The 27,126-nt window shown below is 40.8% G+C and overlaps 1 protein-coding gene across 1 annotated transcript in view; it reads right to left on the bottom strand.

The window, feature by feature from the left end:
• Positions 1-7,575: 7,575 nt before the first annotated feature.
• Positions 7,576-27,126, bottom strand: part of SLC6A4 (solute carrier family 6 member 4) — a 157,892-nt gene continuing 138,341 nt past the window's right edge. The window contains exons 11-14 of the mRNA XM_040338569.1: positions 26,516-26,615; positions 23,125-23,225; positions 14,948-15,115; positions 7,576-9,522 (exon numbers count right to left, since the gene is read on the bottom strand). Of these exons, the coding sequence (XP_040194503.1) occupies positions 9,448-9,522; positions 14,948-15,115; positions 23,125-23,225; positions 26,516-26,615 (444 nt within the window). The 3' untranslated portion in view covers positions 7,576-9,447. The remainder of the gene's footprint in view (positions 9,523-14,947; positions 15,116-23,124; positions 23,226-26,515; positions 26,616-27,126) is intronic.

Genomic DNA, 27,126 nt, shown 5'->3' with positions numbered 1-27,126 from the left:
GGAAGACAGATGTGCTGTTCATTCTACCGGATGGGCCCAAGAAGGGGCAGGCAGCTGCAAAGTCCACCATTTCTAGGTGGATTAAGCAATTAATCACTCAGGCCTACGGCTTGAAAGGGTTGCCTCCTCCAGTATCATTAAAGGCTCATTCTACTAGAGCCATGGGCGCCTCCTGGGCAGCACACCACCAGATCTCTATGGCTCAAGTTTGCAAGGCGGCAACCTGGTCTTCTGTCCACACGTTTACAAAATTCTACAAGTTGGACGTAAGAAGGAATACTGATACTGCCTTCGGGCAGGCAGTGCTGCAGGCTGCAGTTTGAGACCCTCGGATTCCGGGGGCTCCTCTTGTTCGAGTTAAATTTAAATTTTTTTATTTTTCTCAACTAAGTTGGATTTATTATGATTTGAGTATATCTCTAAATTAAATCCTTTTGTCTTGGAGATGTTCTCCCTCCCCTCATTGTAAGCATTGCTTTGGGACATCCCATATAGTAATGAATGCCGCTCTGTGTCCCGTGATGTACGATAAAGAAAAAGAGATTTTTAATACAGCTTACCTGTAAAATCTTTTTCTTGGAGTACATCACGGGACACAGAGCTCCCACCCCTCTTTTTTTGAGGACCATTTTGGGAGGCATACTGCTTGCTACAAAACTGAGGTACTCCTCCTGTGGGAGGGGGTTATATAGGGAGGGGCATTTCCTGTTTGAGATTGCCAGTGTCTACACCTGAAGGTACTCCATATAACCCATATAGTAATGAATGCCGCTCTGTGTCCCGTGATGTACTCCAAGAAAAAGATTTTACAGGTAAGCTGTATTAAAAATCTCTTTTTTTGCACATTTGGCGCACCTGCATGCCTGTAAAAATTTGACATTCACCCATGTCTGTGTAGCCAGCTTCTGCATCCACTCCCTAAGGCTGCCTGCAAGTAGATCAGGGGTGGAAACAAATGCGAAAATGCAAAACAAAAAACAAATGCATGCAATATGGGTGCCAGCGCCAGTCTGAATGAGGCCTACTTCTAAATGAGATCAGAGAGCTCCCTGTCTGAATGAGGCCATATTCAATATCTGCAAGACTTAAACTTACACATTACCTATACTATGTATGTGCTAAACATGGGTGCATATATCTGGCGCTAGGTTAATTTTTTATTATTGCGAAAAAAAAGTATTCAGGAAATTTAAGAACTATTGAGATATATTTATTATGGCATTATTTTTACAGTAACAGTTACAATACAAGGCACATACTGATGATTTACAATCCATCTTAGAACATTCATAAGTGGAATGGCTGCATAATTTATTACAGATACATAATATACAAGTGAATATATATAGATATGTACAGATATGACTCGTGTTACATGCTTTACTCAAGACAGAACAATTTCTGATATGCGTGTGTGTGTATATATGTATATAATATACACACACGCACACACGGTACATGACACCAAACATACACATGCTAATAGCTGGTATCTCTGAAAAGATGGATGGCTTTGGATATTTTACTTTATACATAGAACCAGCTAAAAATAATATTGCAGTATGCTAACAGATATTGTAGCACACTCCCTTTCGTGCTGTTAAGTCATATTGATATTTAATAACAGTCTTCGAAAGCATATATTATTTTAAAATGTGAACTAATCATATCAATAATTGTTGGTTTAAGTTGATCTGCTGTGAAGCAGATAAGATTTGGCTTTGTATCGATGTAAAACAGAACTACAAATGAAGTTTTATTCTAGCACTCCTCAGGAACCCGAAAGGACTCTAATGTAAATAACTTCAGCTAGGAAGTAATTGATTAGCTTCTCCTCTTGTACCTCTTAATTGGTTGGTAAGACCTCTCATCACATTGATGGGTTAGGTAGGAGTGGGTGAATGAAGAGGCACCAGGGTAAGCAATGGCAACTTCCTAGCTGAATCTATATGTACATTGTCCAAGCACCATAGGTTTGCGCTATAAAAAAATGGCACAAGGTGACAGCATGGCAGAGTACAGACAAAATCCAGGTTTGCTTTAAAAGGTACCAGTCTCCTCTGATGCCATGTGGGGAACCGTGTGTGATTCGGACAGGAATTGCATCATATTCCTGTTCAAATCGCATGCAATTCTCTGCCGTGCAAGTTGAGCCCATTAATTTTCATTTCATTTATAGCTCAAATCACCCGAAATGGGTGCATGCACTTTGCTGCAGTGGAATCGGATCATATGGGTGCTCACCCCCATGCAATCCAATTTGACTGGTTGCACTGCGTTTTGTGAACTGTTTTTGGGGTGTCTCCTGCAAGTATTCCCGCGATCCTGCACCGCACCAGTGTAAACCTAGGCTGGACAGATGAACCAGTAGTCCTACAAACCAGGGGCATTGTCACATCAGTCATCCTAACACTCAACTTTTTTTGAACATTGCCTAAATATAGTTTAAACATGTATACAGCTCGGTTTATTTGTCTAAGTTCATAAATTCAGCCAATTTATGCAATAGGCTGTTTTACATTTGCATACAATTTCTATGCGTTTTCATTTTAAATGGTGTAATATTAATTTTTTTACACATGGATCCACTGCTTTATAGGCATCATTATGTATTTGCATAATATGGGCCATCGCATCAGTAATAATCAAGAAATTACTGAGTAGTTTCGGTAGTCAAGGCAGCAGTTGCACATTTAGATATAAACTATATTTAATTTTTCTCCTCTGATGCACAACACAACAATTTTGGCCAGGAACATGTGCACATTGGGGGTTATTTACGAAAGGCAAATCCACGTTGCACTACAAGTGCAAACTACGCTTGGAAGTGCAGTCGCTGTAGATCCGAGGGGCACATGCAAGGAAAATAAAAAACAGCATTTTAGCTTGCACTTGATTGGATGATAAAATCAGTAGAGCTTCCCCTCATTTCAGATCTACCCCTCAGATTTACAGCGTCTGCACTTTCAGTGCAAAGTGGATTTGCCTTTAATAAATAAGCCCCATAGACTGCATTTGTGTACGTTTCTGACTCTGGGATGGAGAAATGAAGGCAGGACAGTAGATGCCTATAACCATTTTTTTTTTAATCAGTCTTTTCTCTGATGAAGGTGCAGTGTTGGTGTTTATAGACATGAGATTTTCACCCGATCAGTATCAGAAGTTGAATTCTCTCTGACCAGCTTAAACATTTAAAGCCATTTTTTTTAAACATTATCTACCTATTGGAGTTATATGGCACTGCTGCAATGAAAAAGACGTAGTTAATGGAGGTAATAAAGGTATCTGAAAGGTATGTGTTCATTTTATTTGGAGTGATTGTGTGTAAGATATATATATCTATCACATGTGTGTGTGTGTGTGTGTGTGTGTGTGTGTGTGTAATTCTGCAGTCTAAATGCATAACTATGACTGCATTTTACATTTGTTTCTCCCTGCGTGGGTCATGGAATTCTAGCTGATGGCACCAATATTGTTGCGCACAGACCTAACAAATTATTAAAGCTAATGTTCTGTCTCTATACTTGCCTTGTCCTTAAAATAATAGGACAGCTCTAACATCATTTCAAGGTAAATGTTTCCTTGCAGTGTAGGCCTAGCCCCAATGCAAGGGATCATTTATTTACCCAGAGTTGGGCTTTCATTCAGCAATGCTATGGTATTTTAATGTCATGGTAAATAGATAGTAAGGCTAGTCCACCTTTTGTACAGTAGGTTTTAAAAAAAAATAGCATATTGCTCAAACAGCATATTTAATAATATAAGCCAAGACAGGGCAGACGCGCAGTCTTTCATTAGGAACACTTCAATCTCACCTGTAGTTTGGCCTACAGTAGCCCCATTCCCCATAGAGATTTAAAAAAAAATACCATTGCTGGGTTTTAAGGCAGAACCCACTTATTTCTAATATATTAAACATGATGCACACTATTACACACATATATTATAAGCACTTACTATAGGTCAATATACTCACAAAGAACACTTAAATTGATTACCTTTATCTACAGAATAACTCTGAAATATATACATGACAAGTATTTATATATAAACACATACCAGAGGTACACCAATGACCGCTAAGGTCAGACATGGGAATCACGAATTGACCTGGAGTGTTACCATACCTTTTTCACTTTAGTTTGAGATCGTTTATACTGACTAGAATAAAAACCAAGCGCTCTTGAATTTAAGAATAACTAAACCCTATGTAGCAATGAGCATAAATCACTTCACTATATTAACATAATGTGCATTCCTTATTTGTTTAAAATAAACTTTATTTATCAAAGAAAGCCATGTGCTGTACAAGGCTCTTCGGTTCTGTGCTCGACCCTCTGCTATGAGTGTGTACATCCTAGCAATGGGCAGTACAGTACCTGGGGGCTTTGCAATAGGCTGGTTGCACATTTGAACCAGCAGTTCAAGTGTCGCAGATCCCTTATCGATTGGGGGGGGGGGGGTTAAGTGTCCAGGTTTCTTTTACTGCATTTCTAGATCAAAAACAGCTGAGTTGTCATAGCTGGCCATCCTAGGCCTCAAGTTCTCATTTTATTTCATATATTTAGCAGCATGTAAAACTATCAAATTCCAAAACTCACATTTGAGTACTTAACCTACCAGCGAGCACTGAAGGAAAACCCCCACAGAGAACATGCAAACTCCATGTAAACAGGGACCCTACTTTAGGACTGGACTCGGAGCACTAGCACTGCAAATTACCAAGGCTAACCCTGTGCCGCCCCAGCATTAACAATGTATGCCTCTGGTTTCCTGAGCATGACATTTGGATACTGTCACAACTGTGTAAACTGGAGTAAGGTTAGATGATTATCTCCTCTTGAAAAAATAGATGCAGATGTATCACTTGGCAACCGCTGAAACACAAACCATGAAGCGGTGATAAACCTCTGACTGTTTATATAGGTATGCTAATATCCAGCAGCTGTCTATCGTCACAGCTGAGTCTGCAGGGGTTATTTAGAAAATTGAATTATGTAAATGGAACATTTGATCTTAAATTATGATCTGCCAAAACTATGCACTCTGTACTTTTCTTTGCTCTGCAGAGCTAGAGTAATAGTATTGTATACTTAGAACTACTAAATTGAACCTTGGGAAATGTAAGTTCCATCATACCTATAGTCCCTTTCTTCTGTCCCAAACCCTCCGGTTAAAATGCTGCTGTATGGAATTATATCGTGTTTAGGAAATGCTGTAGCCCTTCCACCTAATTTTCCTTCATGTAACAGACAAGTAAACAGTGCAGTTACATCATGGCTTACATAAATTTTTACATTTAGAAATATAGACATTTAATATATAATAGATTTAATTATCTGAATATTCTATACTTAAAAGATAATGTTTAGTCTCTGACACTTTAAAGTATTTCATACAAAAATAAAATGTAACAAAAAATAACTAGGAGCTTGAATACCCCCCATTTTTTACACTTACAGAAAAAATAGATTCAGCTACTTTAACATATTGCAACAACTGCTAAAAAGAGGTAAAGCTGTGCCTGTGATAACCTGACAGGACCCCAACCAAAACTTTCCTGTCACTTTGGATAGAGCTGGGAAGTGGTGTATCCTATGTCGGGAGATTTTCCCTCACTTCCCGTCACTGGAACACAGTCATTAAACAACAACAAAAAACTCATCATCATACAGGCTTAGTCCTGTGACATAATTGTAGGTCAAGACTAAAATATTAGGGTAATGATAATATGGAGTGTAAAAACTGTACATTTGCATGAATGTCTCCAAACTGCTCTCCCCACCCATAGACACCTTTTTCGACTTGCTTCAGATCAACCAGCAACCTCCTCCAACACCACAGTCTACACCAGGCAACACGACTCCAGTCCATAGCTCTGAGCCAGCAGGCCCTGGCATACTGGTTTCTCCCTTAGGGCCTATTAGAAAATCATCAACTTGCAAGCAAGCAGGGAAACAACTTTTCTATTAGGTACCTTGAAGAACCAGCTCAGTATAATGGCTAAAGCAATTTTTAGTTGGCATAGGCCAGGGATATGCAATTAGCGGACCTCCAGATGTTGCCAAACTACAATTCCCATCATGCCTCTGCCTCTGGGTGTCATGCTTGATGCTGTCAGAGTCTCGCTATGCCTCATGGGACTTGTAGTTTGGCAACAGCTGGAGGTCCGCTAATTGCATATCCCTGGCATAGGCTATGGACAGTGGTGGAGGTTGTTGGCTGATCAGAGGTAATTAGAAAGGGTGCCTAAAGGATTGGGAGGGTATGGTTGGGCAAGTAGGATTCTCCAATAGGAGTGTTTTTCGATGACTTTCTGACCATTTGCTCTTAAGAAAAGAAGTGAGGGTGAAATCCTCTTAATTGTCCCACAAACAGCAAAAACAACACTGACTGGGGCGATGAGCTTTCGCAAATGTTTTTACTAGAGTTGATACTGTAAGAGCCCATTCACAAAGGGACGACTTTGGATCCGACTTCAAGTCACCTCTAGTCGCGCTGCATGAGAAAATTAATGTAAGTGAATGGAGCGGTCTTAATGTACACTACTGCAATCGTTCCAACTTTAAAAAAGGTTCCTGTACTACTTTAATCTGGCAACTTGTACCCATTGATTTCAATGGAAGTCGGATCACTGTCTTAACTGAAGCAACAATACAGGAAGAAAACATACATTTCTCAGGCAAACCCCTCTCTCCCCCCTCCTTCCCACAGAGCTGATTGTTGGTTGATTGGCCACTGGAAAGCATCCTGTCCTGGAGGCGACTTGAAGTTGCCTGATGATTCATACTCAAGTCATGTCCAAGTTGCCTCCCAAAGTCGTGCTGGAAGTCGTGTTGCCCCAGTGTGGATGGGCTCTTAAGACACACAGTTCATCAACTGTTTAATCTTAAATATTAGAGTTATTTGTTTTGTGTAGTGTTGTACACACAGATATATATCAATAAAAGGATCAGAAATCTGTTCTGAGTTGGCCTTTCACAGTCGGAGGCTTTAAACAGTATACAAAGACCGTATAATTCTGTTTTATGATCATGCTGCAAGGGTCATTTTGAATCTAACATTTGTTGACCACATAGGCAAATGGCTTTTTGTGACATACATCTTGTGAGTGTGGATACTTTGGTGTTTACAACAATATAATATCATGTGCAAATGACAAAGAAATACACTTTTTAAAATGTAAAAATGAGACATACATGATTGAAAAAATATTCCAGTGTTCTATGACTCATTAAAAATGAAAAGCCAAAACATTTATTAAAGTGATTTTAAAGCTTATATTTTTTTATTAAAGTAATAAACGTTATACTTCCCTGCTCTGTGCAGTGGTATTGCACAGAGTGGCCCCAAACCTCTGGTTCTCGAGTCCCCCACTGGCACTCTGTGCTCCTCCCATTCTTCTCAGTCCACCACCATAGGACGCTGCCTCCTAGGGGGATGCACATGAGGGCTTGCTCCCGAGCTGGGCTGTGTGCATCTATTGCATTTGATTGACAGCAGCGGGAGTCATTGACTCCCGCTGCTGCCTCTATGAGCAGAGAGAGAGAGGAGAGAGCTACTGCAGATGAGCACAGTGCTGGATCAAGATCAGGCTCCAGTAAGTACATAGAGGGGTGAGGGGGCAAATCTAGTGACATTTTTAGCCTTAATGCAGGGAATGCATTATGTTAAAAATGTCCGGCCTTTACAACCACCTTACGTTTAAGGCTGGGTTCACATATATGCAAATTGGATGCATTTTACACCTCATCCAATTCACATGACATGTGAATGTGATCATCTCTCAATAGTCTGTTCACATATGTCCGGGGCGCCTGCGTTTTCAAAAAGGGTCCTTTGGGTCTAGTTCAGGTGCAAAAATACAGGCAGAAATTTGCACCTGAACAGAAACGCACCAGACCCCAGACTGCAAATCACAGCCGCACATATGTGAACTCGGCCTTCGTTAGAATAGAGAAGGGTTGGAACCCTTGTCAAGTTATTTCTTGCTGTCGGTGTCCTGCTGGGAAGATTTTACTTCACTTTGTGTCCTGGACACATAACAGGAAACTTAATTCCCATTGCCCGATTTCCACCTTATGGTGGCAACAGCATTTTTGGGTTTTCCTTCACTTACTGTTCAGTGACAATGGTCACCAGGACCAATAGAACGGTGAAAGTGGAGACCCAGAGAGAAATAATTAATCAAAACGGTCTAACTCTTCCCTACTCTATAAACCAGGCAAATATTGCATTTACATACATTTTAAAGCATGAATGTGGCACAAACACAAATATACTTTTAGTAAAAGATGGCAAAACATAAAGACGATGTCCTGCCTGTGCTACATATGAAAGGTTGGGTGTAAGCTGGAACAGGCTTACTAACCTACATGGTTCCAGTGACAAACTATTCCAGATACACTTCCCAAATACACAGCAGCAAAAGCCCCAATACTGAATTCTCCATACACTCCTACACAGAGTTAAACAGTGAGACTTGACTTTCAGATATAAAGGGAATCTCTTACACCTCATTCACATTTGTGCGACTTGTCATATGACTTTGGACATCAAAGTCACGTGACAAGTTGTACCCCATGTTTTCCAATGACAACCATTCATATATGTATGACTTAAAGTCATAGTGACTTCAATGTAGTTCATGCGCTACCCTGGTCCAACTTTCATGCAACTTGAGCGTCATAGACTTAAATGTTATTCCTGAAAGTCGTTCCTGAATGTTTTACATGCAACAGCGGATCCAACTTTGCAGGGGGACAACAAGTCACATCCAAGTCGCACCCATCCAAAGTTGTATCAAATTTGTACGTCTTTGGAGTCGTACAAGTGTGAACGGAGCCCTAATGCAAAACACGGCTTCTGATGGAAATAGCAAATTTCCAAATCCCACATGACAGATTTGTTCAGACACCATTAAGTTCAACCTAGTTGAGTGAATTCATTGTGCCAAAACTAGCAAGGGACCAGGAAAATGGAGAGTGACTTTTTCCACCTGAGAATTCTCACACAGGTATTTTGCCTTGTGAAAGTTTACCAGTAAAGCTCAATTTGATAATAATGACTAATAAGGTCATTGAGTAGCTGTTATATATTCAAACACTCTGGATTACACCCAACATTGGATTTCACACTGCACATCTAGATATTTTACATGGAATATATGGTCCAAATATTTCTTTGTGTTTAGCATTCTCAGATAATTATCCATAAGACAGACATGCACACCGCCTTTCCATCATGGATCAATGACAAGTTGAGATTTGGACCTTGTAGTTGTCTTGGGCTTTCATGCCATAGACTGAGAAGCAGCCCAATCTTCAGAGTTGATCCAGAGCATTGAGGGTGGATGAACCATACACAGTATGAGGTTTGGAATAGTTCTCTTTAGGCACAGAATAGGGTGCGTAAAGTTTGCAGACAGGACAAGGTTCTGCTTCTAGGTTACACAGCATTCATATGAATACCACCCACTGGCATTTCTGTGATCGTCTCTGGGGTTATGCTCTTGATGAAGCGCTATAAGGAAGGCAAAGTAGAATCAATAATGAGGACAACTTTCAGAAACGTAAAGTAGAACTAAAGGCAAAACTGTTTTTTTTCCCATTTTGGATAGAGTAAGGGAGGGTTATAAGCCCTGTCAGTATTTTGTCATCTGTGTGCCATTGGGGAGATTTTCCTTCACTTCCTGTTCCATCGCCAAAACAGGAAGTGAGGGAATCCTGGGGTGTCATCGAGGTAACAGAACTAGTGCCCCTTATGGAAGATTTCCCCGTATTCCTGTTCTGGTATCAACTAAAAATTTGGAATTTTCTTTTACTTTCACTGTTAATGATAACAGTAAACAGGACAATTAAAAAGAGTGAATCTCCCTAATGGGAGCACAGACGGCAATAAAGACCTAACAGGGTGTCAAATCCCTCTCCAAAAACACAGTATGTCTTAAGCACTTGGCACGATCTAGAACCACACTGTCCACCGAGCAAAGGTCAATCCAATGCAGCCATCGGGAGTAGTACACACAGTAACCATAAGCAAAAATGGAAAGGATGACAGTGCTATTTGGATGGTGGTGGATGACTATAGATCCTCAATATGTATAACATCCAGGTTAATGGTAAAGGGTAAAAGTTTATTGTTTGCAGTACAAAATTGTACACAAAGTAAAATTAAACCCATGATGGGTTATACGACACCATGCTGGTGATTGCGCATACAGATAGACTAATTAATGTCCTTAGGATCCGTTGGGCTGAATGGCGGGAGGGTGCAGTGTGCCATGTGATGATAAGTCAGTAAGAGCGAGTCCCAAACAGTCGGGAGCCGAACCGGAGTCCGCCGGTGCTCCCAGGTGACGTCACCCTAACCACGGAGCGAAAATTCAGGAACAAATTGTTGCAGATCTGACCAGCATGAAACGCAACAGACTTTATTTGCATTCCATGCTGATCAGATCGGCCACACTGCACCCTCCCGCCTTTCAGCCCAACGGATTCTATGGACATGAGCCCATCTGTATGCACAATTACCAGCAGTGTATCGTATAACCCATAATGGGTTTAATTTTACTTTGTGTACAATTTGTACTGTGAACGATAAACTTTTACCTTTTAGCCTGGATTTTATACATGTTGGGGATCTATAGTCATCCACTTCCATCCAAACAGCGCTGTCATCCTCTCCGTTTTTGCCAATCCCTCTTCACTCTATTCAAAATCTAAAAAAAAATAGAAAAGGAACAACTGCGCTAAGTTGAATATTCTAGAACTGGAATAATAAGCAGCAACTAATCTGTAAACCACCAGTGTGCAAAAATTGAGAAAAAATGTAGTTGCGCTAAACCAAAGAAGTCATGTGGTGAGCATGAATGCTACCCCTGAGGGAGCATAACCAAGGTACATGTGAAACCTAAGAAAGTAATACTATATATACCTGATGATGGGTGAAACCTTAACAAGGTTAATTGACTCAAATTAATTAATACTGAACCATATTAGCATGTGCATACAGCCAATCAAATGTGTACCATAAGCAATATAGGTGCATTAACCATATAAGAAAGTTAGAATTAACAGTAGGTCTATTAAAAGTTCATAGACAGTGAAAAAATTTCAAAATAAATGAAGTGAAAAAAAGTCCATAAGGTAGTGTGTCTTATTGAAAAACACCCGTGCAGGCTCCAAACTGCTACAATATCGTGATTCCCTGCATAGCCCAAAGTGGATCCGCCACTATTGGTAAAGTAATCTGCTTACCAGATACTTAGGTCCTGATGGACCAGAAACCGCATATAAAACAGTCCAGCAGGATGATATATACTGTGTCCCCAGTTTGGCAAATTATCAGAAGGACTCCAAGCAAAGACTCTCATGGCAATTGGATCATGTAAAGAAGAGAAGCCTCACATAGCATAAAATCAGGGTGATTTATTTGTAGGATAAAAGGTATAAAACTCACATTTTTGTAGAACAAACAAGCCTTGAGCCTGTAGCGCCGGCCGGACGCTAAACAGGCAAACCCGTCCGTATAGAGAACAAGCGAATGAGGGTGATGACGTCAGCACGCCGCTCACTCTGCGAGTGGCGTGAGCGAGCGGCGTGGTGACGTCATCACCCTCATTCGCTTGTTCTCTATACGGACGGGTTTGCCTGTTTAGCGTCCGGCCGGCGCTACAGGCTCAAGGTTTGTTCTACAAAAATGTGAGTTTTATACTTTTATCCTACAAATAAATCACCCTGATTTTATGCTATGTGAGGCTTCTCTTCTTTACATGATCCAATTGCCATGAGAGTCTTTGCTTGGAGTCCTTCTGATAATTTGCCAAACTGGGGACACAGTATATATCATCCTGCTGGACTGTTTTATATGCGGTTTCTGGTCCATCAGGACCTAAGTGTCTGGTAAGCAGATTACTTTATCAATGGTGGCGGATTCACTTTGGGCTATGCAGGGAATCACGATATTGTAGCAGTTTGGAGCCTGCACGGGTGTTTTTCAATAAGACACACTACCTTATGGACTTTTTTTCACTTCATTTGTTTTGGACTTTTTTCACTGTCTATGGACTTTCAATAGACCTACTGTTAATTCTAACTTTCTTATATAGTTAATGCACCTATATTGCTTATGGTACACATTTGATTGGCTGTATGCACATGCTAATATGGTTCAGTATTAATTAATTTGAGTCAATTAACCTTGTTAAGGTTTCACCCATCATCAGGTATATATAGTATTACTTTCTTAGGTTTCACATGTACCTTGGTTATGCTCCCTCAGGGGTAGCATTCATGCTCACCACATGACTTCTTTGGTTTAGCGCAACAAAATTTTTTCTCAATTTCTGCCTTTAGTTATACTTTAAAAATATATGTCAAAGCAAAAAAAAAACACATACAGTACATCTCTGACATACATCTAAATGCACTCCTTTCTTAAATTGTTATTAAACGCAATCAAACATTATATTGCAAATTATCATTTCTTAGATGTGATGGCTTAATTTCCTTTTTATTTTATTTTTTTAGGCTTACTTTCTTCTATTTTCATCTGGTGATCCTGTCAAAAATAGAGAACCTGCTCTGTATGTAAATCCGTCAGAATATCCAATGAAAAGCTCCCATCTGACTTTTTCCATCGGAAATCCTGACTGTGTGTATGCGGCTTTAGATCTTTACAATTAAAAGAATAATCATTCTGTAGTCCAAGATAACAACTAGAAGGCTAAATCGACTACATACCTGACTTTCTGACAAGATCAACAGTTTTTTTTTGCACTTAATAAACAGATATAATAAACTGCCTCCAAACAAACCTAATAGGAGAAGTTAGTTGATAGGATTTACATGCACTTTAAAGTACAACCATGTTTTGTCCATGGAGGCCAAATGTAACTTCAGGAACTTAAAATCTATTAACAAAGATTGTTTTCAGGCCTCCTAGCAAGCTTTGCAAGATACAGATCGCATTTGGCAACTTATGTGCCTGCTAAAAATTTCTGTCTAGGGCACCTGTTCACTTTAGGGTACCCACAACCATAACATTTGCCATATTTTCACCCTAGAATATGGTTTAGGCACGATATGTCTCTCATATAAACAGATTTAAATGTATACTTATATTTATAATTTTAACACATTTAATTTATTATAGTGCTATAGTGATCAGAGGCACCCCAGTAATCTTGTAATTACAGGGTAGTCTATATTTCCTGTAAAAAAAAAAAACATGGTATCAAGGGCATTGCTAGCACTGAGCCCCGGGGCATTTAACCGCAACCATCCACCACTCCCTTAGCTGGCATATCTCAATGCTTTTCTGCCTGTCAGGGAAATAGAACTAAGAGCCGAAGGAAGCTTCCCTAGGCTCATACTTGACTCTAACATGTCACATGACACAAGGTTAGGGGAAGCCTAGAAGCAATCCCTTGCTTGCTGTGCTGCATTTGAGATCGTATTAGCTCGAGGGATCATGCTGACAAAGATTAGTGCTGAGAGCAGAGACTTGGGGAGGAGAGATTTTGTTGGGGATGAAGACTTGTGCTGAGAGGAGAGATCTGAAAAGGTTTTTGGTGGAGGAGGGAAATATTTTAGCAGGAGAAGTTGAGATTTGTAGTGCAGTTTGTGTGGGAGAATTTTGGCTTGCAGAGGAATTTGTGCTGGGGGTTGTGTGAGCATGCAGATTAGTGCTGGATTTTTTTTGGGGAGGACTACTGTTGAGAGGGGAAATTGGGGTTGAGTATTTTTTGCAGGGGAAATTGAGCACTACTCTGTATTTCACACCCTGACCCTAACACTATGTGTGTTATCTAGTCTTGACCCCTGCATACTGTGTGTTACACAACTCTACACCTGTACTGGGTATGTTACACACCTCTGCTTGCTGCACTGTGCATTATGTACTCCTGATCCCTGAACTTTGTGTGTTACACACACCCCGCACCCCCATGCTCTGTGTTCTTACACACTCCTGATATCAGCACTCAGTTACACACCCCTGCATTCTGTGCACTAAGTACACCTGAGCCCTTCATTCTGTGTGTTACATATACCTTACCACTGCAGTTTGTGCATTACATCCTCCTGACCCCTGCATGTGTGATTTCTGCACTGTGTATTATATATCACAAACCCCTGTATGTGTGTTACATATCCTTGACCCCCACACTCTTGTGTTATACATTTCTGACTCCCTTCACTCTGTGTGTGACAAACCCCTGAGTGTGCTACACACTCCCAGTATCTGTATTCTGTGCATTATACACTCCTATTCTCTGCACATGCACCCCTGGCCCCTGTAGGCTGTGGATTACACAACCCTGACACCTGCATTTTGTGTCTTTAGTACTCCTGACCCCTGCAACCTGTGCTTTACTTGACCCCTTAACTCTTTGCATTACGTACTTCTAATCCCTGCACTCCGTGTAACATGTGCTCCTAAACCTGGTATCTTGTGTGTTGTGTACTTCTGACCACAGAACTCTGTTCATTATGTACTCCTGACCTTTGTATTACATGCCCCTGACCCATGCACTCTGTGCTTTGCAGACTCCTACACTATATTGTGCATTACATACTTCTGACCAAAGTGTTCATTGTCTCAACAGTTGCTGGTCACCAAGTAGTCCCTGACTATTTTAATAAAGTTCTTCTCTAAGGGAGGCTCAGATGAAGTGTAAGCTCTCTCTATTTTCAGTGCACACAAAAGCATATGTCATTTTTTTTTCAATAATAGTACTGGGATTTATACATGTCTGAGTATTTCATTTGTGGCACAGCAATTAAAGCTTATTTTTTGGGGTACAATGACTGTGATTGTGCGCCACTTTTTACTCTTCTTGGGGTGTCCCAGGTCTTTTTAAATGCTAACAACACCCCTGCATGGTATAAATATATTAGGTATATTCCTGTATGCTCCTATTAATCTTTAATAACAGCCCCCTTACCTCTTTTAACGATCCAGGAGTACTAGCTATCCGGTATACCATGTATACTGGAACACAGATGAAAGAGGAAGTTCCAATGCAGTAGCCAAGCACAACAGACCATCCAGGGTATGAGTAATTAAAAAGACGAAGTTCTGGGGGACTTGACAAAAAGCTGCAAATAATAAACTGAAAAAAGGTAAAACATGTCATTGTAAAATACAACATAGTGAAGTTGATACAGCCTATATAATTGGTCTAATCTTTCAATTTGTGATATCATGTAAGGAATGCTAAAGTGATATTTCAATCAATATTACATGGGATAATGTTCTAAGAGAAGCCATGTTACCATATTTTAACCTTTTAATCAGCTAAATACATTTTAGATGCATCAAAACAACAGTTGTGCAAAGTTGTAGTTGGTTTTCTTTAGAAATCAGCCACAGTCTAAGTAGATAAGCCTGTCCGCTGACAGCATGCTGTAGAGAAAGACCCTTGCTCCCTGGTTGAAGCGGCGACCATTTTGCAAGGTCTGACACACCTCCTGCTTAATAATGCTTGAGCTGTTCTTCAATCAGCAAAGCTCATGCTCACTGCTGTTAGGGGTGCTCTAGCTCTGTTTCAACATGAGGGACCTCTGATTATACAGTAACTGAATAATACATTTTTGGATTGTCTGATTGAGTCAACTGCTTGCTGTTGGATTGCATGGTTACAAAGATCGAAATAACCATTGTAACGGTATGGCCTGTGGGACCCCGAGGCTCTTGAAAGGTGTGGGGTACTCCTGTGTCAGCTTCACCAATGACTCTTGTGTCTAGGGTCATTCTATGTCCACTAGGGGCATTGGATGACTGAGAAATGTTATCTCGGATGGGACATTAATGATAATTCACAATGTATTGCAGGATATCTTGAAATATTCAAAGTTGTTGATTCTGAACTCAACAGGTTAATTGAAAGATGTTAATTGAAAGATGTCACCACCTCCAGCTACCTGGCTGTAGTGTACGATAAAGCTTGCTGTGATTGCATTCTATTGTCTATTGTGCTAATTAAGTCTGCTACTGAGGTGAGAAGGTGATGGTTCCCCTTTACCAGTAGATTTCAGAGATGCAGGGAGGAGAAGCAGCCATTGTCCCTCCCCAACAGTTAGCCAGAGCAGATGGTGTGGAATCCCCAGCAGAAGAGCTGGCAACAGAGCAGAGTGCCACAGGCATCTGCTTTCAACTAGCAGGAGAGGGAGTTCCTGAGGGAAGTGGATGGGACTTCAGTCTCCACTTGTATACCCCAGGGATGGGGGGCAGTTGGCCCAGATCCCCAACAGCATGATGAACTGAGCCCAGTCAACCTGTCCTCTCCAGCGGCCGAAAGGACTCCAGGGAGAAGGGCCAGTCCAGGTCTCTCCCCAGCGGCAGGCATGTTCTCTGAGAGAGGCAGAGGTTGGCTGGGTGAGTAATGCTCTGTTTGGAGCAATTTATTTGGGGGAACTGTATAGATACCAGCATTGGAGGAATGGAACAATGGACTAACTGCTGAGTCAACCCGTCTGGAGTCCCCTCCTGTGTTAGTCTCCTTCCGAAAGGGGAGAGATGTAACGGTATGGCCTGTGGGACCCAGAGGCTCTTGAAGGGTGTGGGGTACTCCTGTGTCAGCTTCACCAATGACTCTTGTGTCTAGGGTCATCCTATGTCCACTAGGGGCATAGGATGACTGAGAAATTATATCTCGGATTACATGAGATGGGACAGTAATGATAATTCACAATGTATTGCAGGATAACTTGAAATATTACAAGTTGTTGATTCTGAACTCAACGGGTTAATTGAAAGATGTTAATTAAAAGATGTCATCACCTCCAGCTACCTGGCTGTAGTGTACGATAAAGCTTGCTGTGATTGCATTCTATTGTCTATTGTGCTAACTAAGTCTGCTACTGTGGTGATGTGGATTGGAGCTTGGTAGACAGTCTGGCTTCTAAAGACATTTTCATTGTGTGATGATAATTAACACTGTTTTGTGTGAAAGTTCTGTTGATGATAATGTGTGTTGTGAATTAGCACAGTCTAAAAGGTCAGATGTCTGACTTGCCAGCTGTAGTTAATTAGAATTGGAGTCAGAATGTCTGACTAAAGGAATGTGTATTGTATAAGCAGGTGTCTATCTTAAAATATGTGTATTGAGGGGGGCTCGTTAGTACCCATTGTATGATGTTGTGGGTGGAGTTGAGTCATTGTTACTGACTGTATATAAGAGCCTGATTTTCCCATTAAAGTATCTATTCGTTTAAAAACCAGAGAACAGAGCTGTGTGTCTCGTTTTGTGGGGGAAATCCAATGGGTCCTGTCTGCTGGATTGTGGAGTGTCGATAAGCTGTCATGGGTTGGTGGAATGGAATATCATAACGGCGTTAACCCCTGACCATTACAACCATCTCATTCAAATTTGGTCAGGGGATGGTTTAGTCTGGCTGGCAATGTATCTATGTTAAAGGAAGCCTATGCTGAGAGAAAATGGCTGTTGCCATTGCTGACCTCTACTTTGAAGTTGCCATTGTTGATCTCTACTTCTGAAAATGCTAGCTCCATGTTTTCAAATTTAAAGATGAACTCCAGGTAGAGATTTTGCTGCAGAGTTGTAATTGCCCAGCTTGGACCAATGTAAATATAATTATACCATACCTGTGAAACCGTTGTGAAAGAGGACAATCACTGTAGTAGTCACCTCTACTACAGTGATCACCACTGTATTCTGGGTGCAGAATGCCTTGCATTTTTCTCAAGGTGTTCTCTGATTGGATGAGGTGGGGATGGCGACATCACTGCACCACCTCATCCAATCACAGAACAATTTGCATTCATTGAGAAAAATGCAAGGCGTTCTGCAAATGGCACCTGTGCTAAGCTAGTGACCTCCTGTTGTTACTATGCAACAGGGCAACCACTTAGCATAGGACTCGGATAACAGCGGTGATCACTGTAGTGGTGACGACTATTACAGTAATTGTCAGCTTACACAGCAGTCCTACAAGTATGGCATATGCATAATTACATTGGTCCAAGCTGGAGCAATGAAACTATGCAGTATAATACATAGTGAACCTACAAACATCTTAAAAACAAGTTTTGTGCTGACTGGTGGCTATCTTAGTCCATTCTAACATAACTGCAAAAGCAAGTTATTGGGCCCTCAAATATTTCCATCCTTTCTGTGTTTTCAGCTGAGCTGCTCCTCTGTGGCATTGACTTATGTGTACGGTTTGAGTGTCACCACTACAGAAGGTTTTCACCTTAATGCATAGAATGCATTAAGGAGAAAAGTCACAAGGGTTTACAACCCCTTTAAGAACTATCTTCAGTGCAAAGAAGAACAAAGAGTCCTGGAAGTGATGGTTTGGCTCCCACAGAGCCCTGATCTCAATATCATTGAGTCTATCTGGGATTACATAAAGAGACAGAAGGATTTGAAGCAGCCTACATCCACAGAGGATCTGCGGTTAGTTCTTTAAGGTGTTTGAAACAATATAGCTGTCGAGTGTCTTCAAAAACTGTGTGCACAAGCACTGAGTGTACCTAAAAGAATCAATGCTGAGTTGAAGGCAAAGATTGATTTGATTTAGATTTCACTTTTGTTCGCTCACTTTGCATGTTGTAAATTGTTATTGTTGAAAGAATTCTTTCTTTACAACTGCCTAAAACATTTGCACAATACTGTGTATATATATATATATATATATATATATATATATATATATATATATATATATATATATAAATATATATATATACAGTATATATTTATGTACTTTTTTAATACACATTTGTTTGGTAACACCATATATGCTACAATCTCCTTGCAGATTTCTATTTTCCATTAGAATCTGCTGCAAAATAAATATCCATGGTTAATTTATGGATTGGAATAAGAGATATAAGCCTGCAGTAAGAACATTTTATTTTTATAACTCATAAGCAAAACATAAAATGTGTTTCTCCTTTTTTTACTCCTACTCATTACCAATGTTTTACTACAGTGACTGCGTAGTGATCACAACACAACCCTATTCATCATCCATAGTGTATGGAGCCACAGCAATCTCTGGGAATCGTATCTATTTTTACACAGCTAATAAAAGGGAAGAGATTAACCAGGAGCTTCTGCAACATTTCACCCGCATGTAAACTTGTTCTTTTCATTAACTGCTCCTGAGCTGGACTACACACAGTCCTCCATACATAGAGCAGTGCTCTGTGTACTTGGGGGTGCAGACAACGGTTAATACACAGATAATGAAACTCACTTAAGAAGGTTAAGCCACTAGTTCAGGTCACAGGCTGGTGCCAGCTCCGTGTCAGCTTGTAGGATGATATTGTTCAGGCCTCAGCATTCTGGCCTATTTGCTGAAGCTTTATATATTACAAATGGATCCCATGCCAAAAGTACTTTGTGACCTTGGTGTTGTTTCAAAACTGATGTTTGTAGTGGAAATAAACTACAAGAACAAAAGTTTAGTAGACCACTCTCTGCTGTGTACTATGGAGACACCGTCACACAAGGCATTTGTCATTGTACCTAAAAATGTGGACTAGAATGTCTGCCTTCAGCTGATCCTCCCGGTCTCTCCCAAACTGGTGTTACCAGGAATTCAGGATGATGAACAGAGGTCTAGATGCACTAAAGAGCTGCTCTCATATTTGTTTTATTGTGCTAAAAGAGAAATTATACTCAAGTTGAATGCCAATTCCCCTCCCTCCGTAGGTTCTTGGGAAAAATCTATTAATGCTGCTATTCCTATGTTTAAGTAGACTTATATTGGCAGGAACTGCCCTAGAAAGTTTAATAGGGTATGGCAGCCATGGTCATCTTAGGCAGGTAGGTTTTCCCCTTATACCTATTGGGTACCTGCTGGTGTGGCTGGGACACCCTCTTTTTGAGTTCTTGGATGTTTCTAAGGATGAGCACTGCTAACCTTGTGAGTTTCCTATGCGGTGTAAGTCTTTGTTTACTTCTATGAAGACTTTGCTTCTCTTACCATTGTCAGTGTGTAATGTACTACTTTGACTACTTCCATTCTATCACCTTTGTACAATGCCGTTGTTCAATAAAGGAACATTCTGTTTGTTAAAAAAAAAAATCTGAACTAGGACTAATGTAATGACTTTCATTTTACATGAGGCTGTAATATGCTGTGTTTGCCGTTTTAGCTTAAATCTCAAAAGGGTGCACCAAATGGCTCAACATCCAAACTGCACTATGTGTCACATTAAGAAAAGCTGGGCGCCAATATTCAACCAGCTCCTTAAATTTTATATTACCCTGTAGTGTACCTGGACTCCATACTGCTCCTCTCCTCTGGTGGTACCCTGTAATGTACCCCACCTCCAAATCCAGCAAAACCAATCTTCTTATCTACCACCAGTGTCCTGCCTGTATTGCTGCTGTTACATGCCTTCAGTACCCCCCATAGTGCATCTCCTCTTCCTTTCCCACATCCTGAGAGAAAGTATGCAATATGCTAACCACAAACCAGTAAGTTGGGGAGATTTAATTTCCAACCAATGGAGATATACACAGGTAACATCTAATTTATGTTTTAATACCAGGACCCGCAAGACAAAACAAAATGACATCATGACTTTCATCTGCAGAATGTGACACCTTAGACCAGGGCCAAGCCTAGGGTTTTACTAACTCCTCCCCTTTACAAATGTTTCTATGGCAATGACTCAACCACAGAAATGCTCCCCCACAAAATCTTTATTAACCTGGGATCCTTACATGATCTCTTAACAATAAACAAAATACAGGAAGAGAAGCAGAGTACTTTATTGGTACCTGGAGGGGGGCCTCTCTGATGGACACAGAGAGGATATTTGTTAGAGAGTCTGTTAGAAAGAGCCCCCAGACATACTACAGACATGATACAGGAGATGGCCAGAGACTGTAGACATGATACAGGAGACTGTCAGAGACTGCAGACTTGGTACAGGAGACAGTCAGGGACTGCAGACACAGTACAGGAGATGGTCAGAGACTGCAGAAACAGTACAGGAGACGGTCAGAGACTGCAGACACAGTACAGGAGACGGTCAGAGACTGCAGACACAGTACAGGAGATGGTCAGAGACTGCAGACACAGTACAGGAGATGGTCAGAGACTGCAGACACAGTACAGGAGATGGGCTGTGTATCCTATGCAATCTATCATGCCATAAAACATCTAGAGCAGGGGCAACCCAGAGCACATATAAAGGCATGCTGGGGATGCCAGTACACAGCACACTGAACACTGTGACTCACCTCGGTTCTCTCTCTGTGCAGCCCAAGATATAGATGGGAGGGGGAGGCATTCCAACTGGAGTTGGTGGAGACAGTGCGGAATCCAAGACTCCCAGTGTGAGGAATTCATTCCTGCACATCAGCACTCGGCAGCCACTGAAAACTGGAACCCTTGTGTCAGGAAGAAGAGCGGCCCCTCCCCCGAGCACTGCCAGGCTGGACGGGCTGCCCTATGCTCACACATCAGTTCTGGACGGACACACACCTATGCTCAGAACACTAGTTATGAACGGACACTAACAAGGAGAGAAGGAGGGAAGGAGGGAGGGGAGAACTCTGGCACTTTGGCGCCCCCACCTCTGCAGGCGCCTGGGTGCAAAGCACCCTGTGCACCCTGCCTAGGATCGGCCCTGCCTTAGACTGTATCTGAACCCAAAACTTCATCTTGGATAGACTGGAGAAGGATTACAACCCTTGTCAGTTTTTTTTTAGCTATCTTTTAGAGACATTTCCCCACATTTCCTGTCCTGCGGAACAACCTTTTTGCCAGTCGAGAAGTGAAGAAAATTCTAATCCTTCTCCATTCCATCCAAAAAAATCAAAACATAAAACATTGGCTAAATATACTTTAAGGCAAATTAGGGCAGCTTAAACGTTGCCACATGATCTCATTACATTTGATTTTGATGACATATGTTATTATATTATAACTAAGTGAACTATGTTTTCTGAGTAGAACACCTTTGCTTAAAGGGGTTGTAAAGGTAAAACATTTTTCCCTAAATAGCTTCTTTTACCTTAGTGCAATCCTTCTTCACTTACCTCATCCTTCGATTTTGCTTTTAAATGTCCTTATTTCTTCTGAGAAATCCTCACTTCCTGTTCTTCTGTCTGTAACTACACACAGTAATGTGAGGCTTTCTCCCTGGCGTGGAGTGTCGTGCTCGCCCCCTCCCTTGAGGGGGCAAACAGGAGAGTCAGGATGCCCACTAACACACAGCTCCTGTCTCTATCTGCAACATAGAGAGTGTCCTGACACTCCTGCTCGCCCCCTCAAGGGAGGGGGTGAGCACGACACTCCACACCAGGGAGAAGCCTCGCATTCCTGTGTGTAGTTACAGACAGAAGAACAGGAAGTGAGGATTTCTCAGAAGAAATAAGGACATTTAAAAGCAAAATCGAAGGGTGAGGTAAGTGAAGGATGACTGCACTAAAGAAAGCTATTTAGGAAAAAATGTTTTTACCTTTACAACCCCTTTAATACCTTTGTCAAGCTGCTATCTGAGCATTTTGTGAGCATTTTAGAAACAGGTATCTGTGGCAGTCAAAACCTGAATGTAGTTTATTACATTTGAAGTAATTTATGGACACAGAAGGTTTATTGATACTTACAGTGTAGCATCATAATAACCCTGGGATGATTTTCCACAAACCTTTTTCACCCTCTGTTAAACCAAGGCACAGAACAATATACAAATATCTATGACTATATAATCATAGAAAAGATGTTCAATATAGCAATGTTGGCATGGCTTAGCAAACACTGCAGATTAGTCCCAATTCACAATGCTAACAGGCCAGAATAAGGATGCTTATTTAAAAGATGTCAGCTTTTTCAGCTGAAGAGAACTGGAACATTGCAGTCAAATTGCTGAAGATTTATGAAAGCTCCTTATCCCTGTGTTAAAGCTTTGTGAATTAAGGCCAATGTATCGTATAACTTAAATTGTCATTTTTAATGTAGTAATGTATCCTGGAAGACATTTTGTCTAATACTTTTAAAAGAGTACTTTCTTTTTGATCAAACACAACTCTTTAGGTTTCCCATTTGATGTTTCTAGTTTGTGTTTTATAGGATTTTGCTTCACTTTGTTTGGCCCAATTTGAATTCTGATATACAGACATTGACTACCCACCAAGAGAAATAGTGGACAGATTGCCACCCAGCAAATCCTCCAGTACCAGCCAGGAGAAAAGCCTAGCATTTCCTTGATATCCCTGCAGAATTGATTGATACCTGCAACACAACAGAAGCAAAAAATATCAGGTTACTGTCAGTAACATCTTACTTGATAAATGGCGTCATGAAGAAACAAAGAACCGCAACAATGGGCATAACAGATTATAATATTTATTACAATGTGGTTTTACACGGCAAGAGGTGGCATAACGCATATAACCCTGTTAAGACATATTTGATGGCAATCTTTTATACAGGGTTACATATACTGTATATTTATTGATAAGTTACACATACTATATACAGTGCCTTGAAAAAGTATTCATACCCCTTAAAAATTTCCACATTTTGTTGTGTTACAACCAAGAACATAATTGGATTTTATTGGGATGTTATGTGATAGACCAGGCATGTCCAAAGTCCGGCTTGCATTCTGGTTTCAAATGGCCCCACTGGTAATTTGGATATATATATCTATTGTGGCCCCCAATGAATCCCTGAGCGCTGTATGGGCCACAAAAGATATATACTCGTATTTATCGGTGTCTCCGAGGGGACAGGGAGAGAGCGGGACGAGTGCCGACAGATTACATACAGGAGAATCTCCGGTTTACTCAGCAGCCTCTAATAGGAAGTCCCATCTCCTGGGCTGCCATTGGACGACTGTTCCGTCGATCATAGGAAGCAGGACTTTGTATTAAAGAGACCGCCGAGTAAACAGGAGATTCTCATTATGTAATCTGTCTGCGCTCATCCCGCCCCACTTCCTGTCCCCTTCGAGGCTGCAGATGGGCATCGATCAGGCTGCACTGATGGCACGGGTGAGGCTGCATTGATGGGCACTGACCCTTAATTTGCTTCAAAGTTCTTAATTTAAAAGTTTTTCTTGAAACTTCCCGCTTAAAGTGAAGGTGTGTGTTATGCGCCTGTGCGTGTTATGCGCTTGTGCGTGTTATACACCTGTGCGTGTTATACACCGATAAATATGGTATATCCAAATAACACGCCCAAGCTCATCCTTAGTCCTGAGCGGCGCTCAGGGATTCGTTGGGGGCCACAAAAGATATATATATCCAAATAACCCACCCAACCTCATCTCTTTACCACACAGCCACAAAGGCAAGAGAATTCTTGTTGGGCAGTGTATTAGTTAATTTTAGTTAATTTGCACTTTGTAGAACCACCTTTCTCTGCAATTACAGCTGCAAGTCATTTTGGGTATGAGCTTAGCACATCTAGTGAGTGATGTTTTTGCCCATTTTTCTTTTCAATATAGCTCAAGCTTTGATCTGATAGAGAGCGTCTGTGATCAGCAATTTTCAAGTCTTGCCACATATTCTCAATTGGATTTAGGTCTGAACTTTGGCTGGGCCATTCTAACATATAAATATGCTTTAATCTAAACCATTCCATTGTAGCTCTTGCTGTATGTTTAGGGTCGTTGTCCTGCTGGAAGGTGAATCTCCTGAATCAACTCTGACCAGCTTCCCTGTCCCTGCTGAAGAAAAAAGTCCCCACAACATGATGCTGCCACCAACATGTTTCACAGTGGGGATGGTGTGTTCAGGGTGATGTGCAGTGTTAGTTTTCTGCCACACATAGCGTTTTGCTTTTATGCCAAAAAGTTAAATTTAGGTATCATCTGGCCAGAGCACCTTCTTCCACATGTTTGCTGTTTCCCCCACATGGCTTCTCACAAACTGCAAACTGGACTTCTTATGGCTTTCTTTCACCAATGGCTTTCTTCTTGCCATTCTTTCATAAAGGCCAGATTTGTGGAGTGCACAACTAATAGTTGTCCTGTGGACAGATTCTCCCACCTGAACTGTGGATCTCTGCAGCTACTCCAGAGTTACCATTGGCCTCTTGGCTGCTTCTCTGATGAATGCTTCCCTTGTCCTGCCTGTTAGTTTAGGTGGACAGCCATGTCTTGGAAGATTTGCAGTTGTGCCATACTCTTTCCATTTTCGGATGATGGATTGAACAGTGCTCTGTGAGATGTTAAAAGCTTCGAATATTTTTTATAACCTATCCTTGCTCTAAACTTTTCCACAACTTTATCTCTGACCTGTCTGGTGTATTCCTTGGCCTTAATGATGCTGTTTATTCGCTAAGGTTCTCTAACAAACCTCTGAGGGCACCATAGAACATCTGTATGTATAATGAGAATAAATTACACACATGTGAACTCTATTTACGAATTAGGCGACTTCTGAAGGCAATTGGCTCCACTAGATTTTAGTTATGGGGTATCAGAGTAAAGGGGGCTGAATACAAATGTATGCCACACTTTTCAGATATTTATTTGTAAAACATTTTTAAAGCTATTTATCATTTTCCTGTCACTTCACAATTATATGCCACTTTGTGTTGGTCTATCACATAAAATCCCAATAAAATACATTTATGTTTTGGGTTTTAATATTACAAAATGTGGAAAATTTCAAGGGGTATGAATACTTTTTCAAGGCACTGTAGGTACAAGTAAAAGATTGAAGTTTACAGCCACTTTAAAGCAGTATTAAACCCAAATACAAACATTTATTATATTGTAGCTTACAAATTCTTAGATGTGATGTCTGTGATGTATCAGTTTACATGAATTGGACAAACCATTTAAAACTGGCCGAGGTGCTTAAAAAAATAATCAGATTTCATTTAATTATTCATGTAAAACCTTTATCCCAAAAGAAAAAAATGTTTGCTGTAACTGATTATAAAATTTGAGCTGGAATTTGGCTTCAATATGTTAGTGTATTTAAATATGCTAGTACATCTAACACTCCCTTCCCTCCAAAATGACAATGCTGCTGTCCAAAAGTTAACCCCTGCGTTCATTCATCCAGAATAGGGGCACCCGAATACAGGATGCGTGTTAGTGGCCAGATCAGGTGGAAACAGAGGTAAAAAAGCCTAAAAAGAAACAAAACAAATGCAGCCACCACATCTAATAATTGATATATTAAATTTTGGGGTTTGGGTTTAATACTGCTTTAACACAATGGAAATTACCCAAATATCCGACCTTGTGTTTTCATTTATAGATAGATTTTCCACACCATTATTCCATCATACATACTATCATATGGCTGCACAGGAAAACAGTCTCTGTTAAATACAGTACATCTATTCTATGCCCACCAAATAAAAATCATCTCTCAATCATTGCTCTCACTCAACTACATGGTTTCTGTTATTTACTGCACTTTGTATTTCATCAAGTTCTTTACATATATAAATGAATAATTTTGTAAAGGTAAAGAAAAACTGATGAATCTTAAACACTCAAACAGTTGTTATACAAAATAAGCAGTATACTGTACATGGAAAAAAAATATGTTACTTACCATAAAACCAGGACACAGCTATGGCTTCCAGAAATACTACAGTTAGCACAGCTGGGCCAGTGGCGTACTCCTCAAACAGCTTCACCATATAAGCACCACCCTGAAAGCAAGACATGTGGGCCTCTTATATCACAAGGTTTTTGCAATGGCTATTATTTCTAATAGAAGCCAAATTAGAATAAAACCTGACATGGAAAATCTCTCTTGGAATATGAAAGTTGAACCTAATTGTTGGTTGTTAAAGTGGAGGTTCACCCGAAAAGTTAATTTTTAACCTTAGATTGATGCTCATTTTGTCTAGGGGAATCGGGTAGTTTTTTTAAAATCGAAGCTGTACTTACCGTTTTAGAGATACATCTTCTCCGCCGCTTCCGGGTATGGGCTGCGAGACTGGGCGTTCCTACTTGATTGACAGGCTTCCGACAGGCTTCCGACGGTCGCATCTATCGCGTCCCGATTTTTCGAAAGTAGCCGAACGTCGGTGCGCAGGCGCCGTATAGAGCCGCACCGACGTTCGGCTTCTTTCGGCTACTCGTGACGTGATAGATGCGACCGTTGGAAGCCTGTCGGAAGCCTGTCAATCAACTAGGAACGCCCAGTGCCGAAGACCA

Source organism: Rana temporaria, chromosome 2 (assembly GCF_905171775.1).
Source record: "Rana temporaria chromosome 2, aRanTem1.1, whole genome shotgun sequence".
Lineage (NCBI taxonomy): Eukaryota > Metazoa > Chordata > Amphibia > Anura > Ranidae > Rana > Rana temporaria.
The sequence above is the reverse complement of the archived record's forward strand: the minus strand, read 5'-3'. Positions and strand labels throughout refer to the sequence as shown.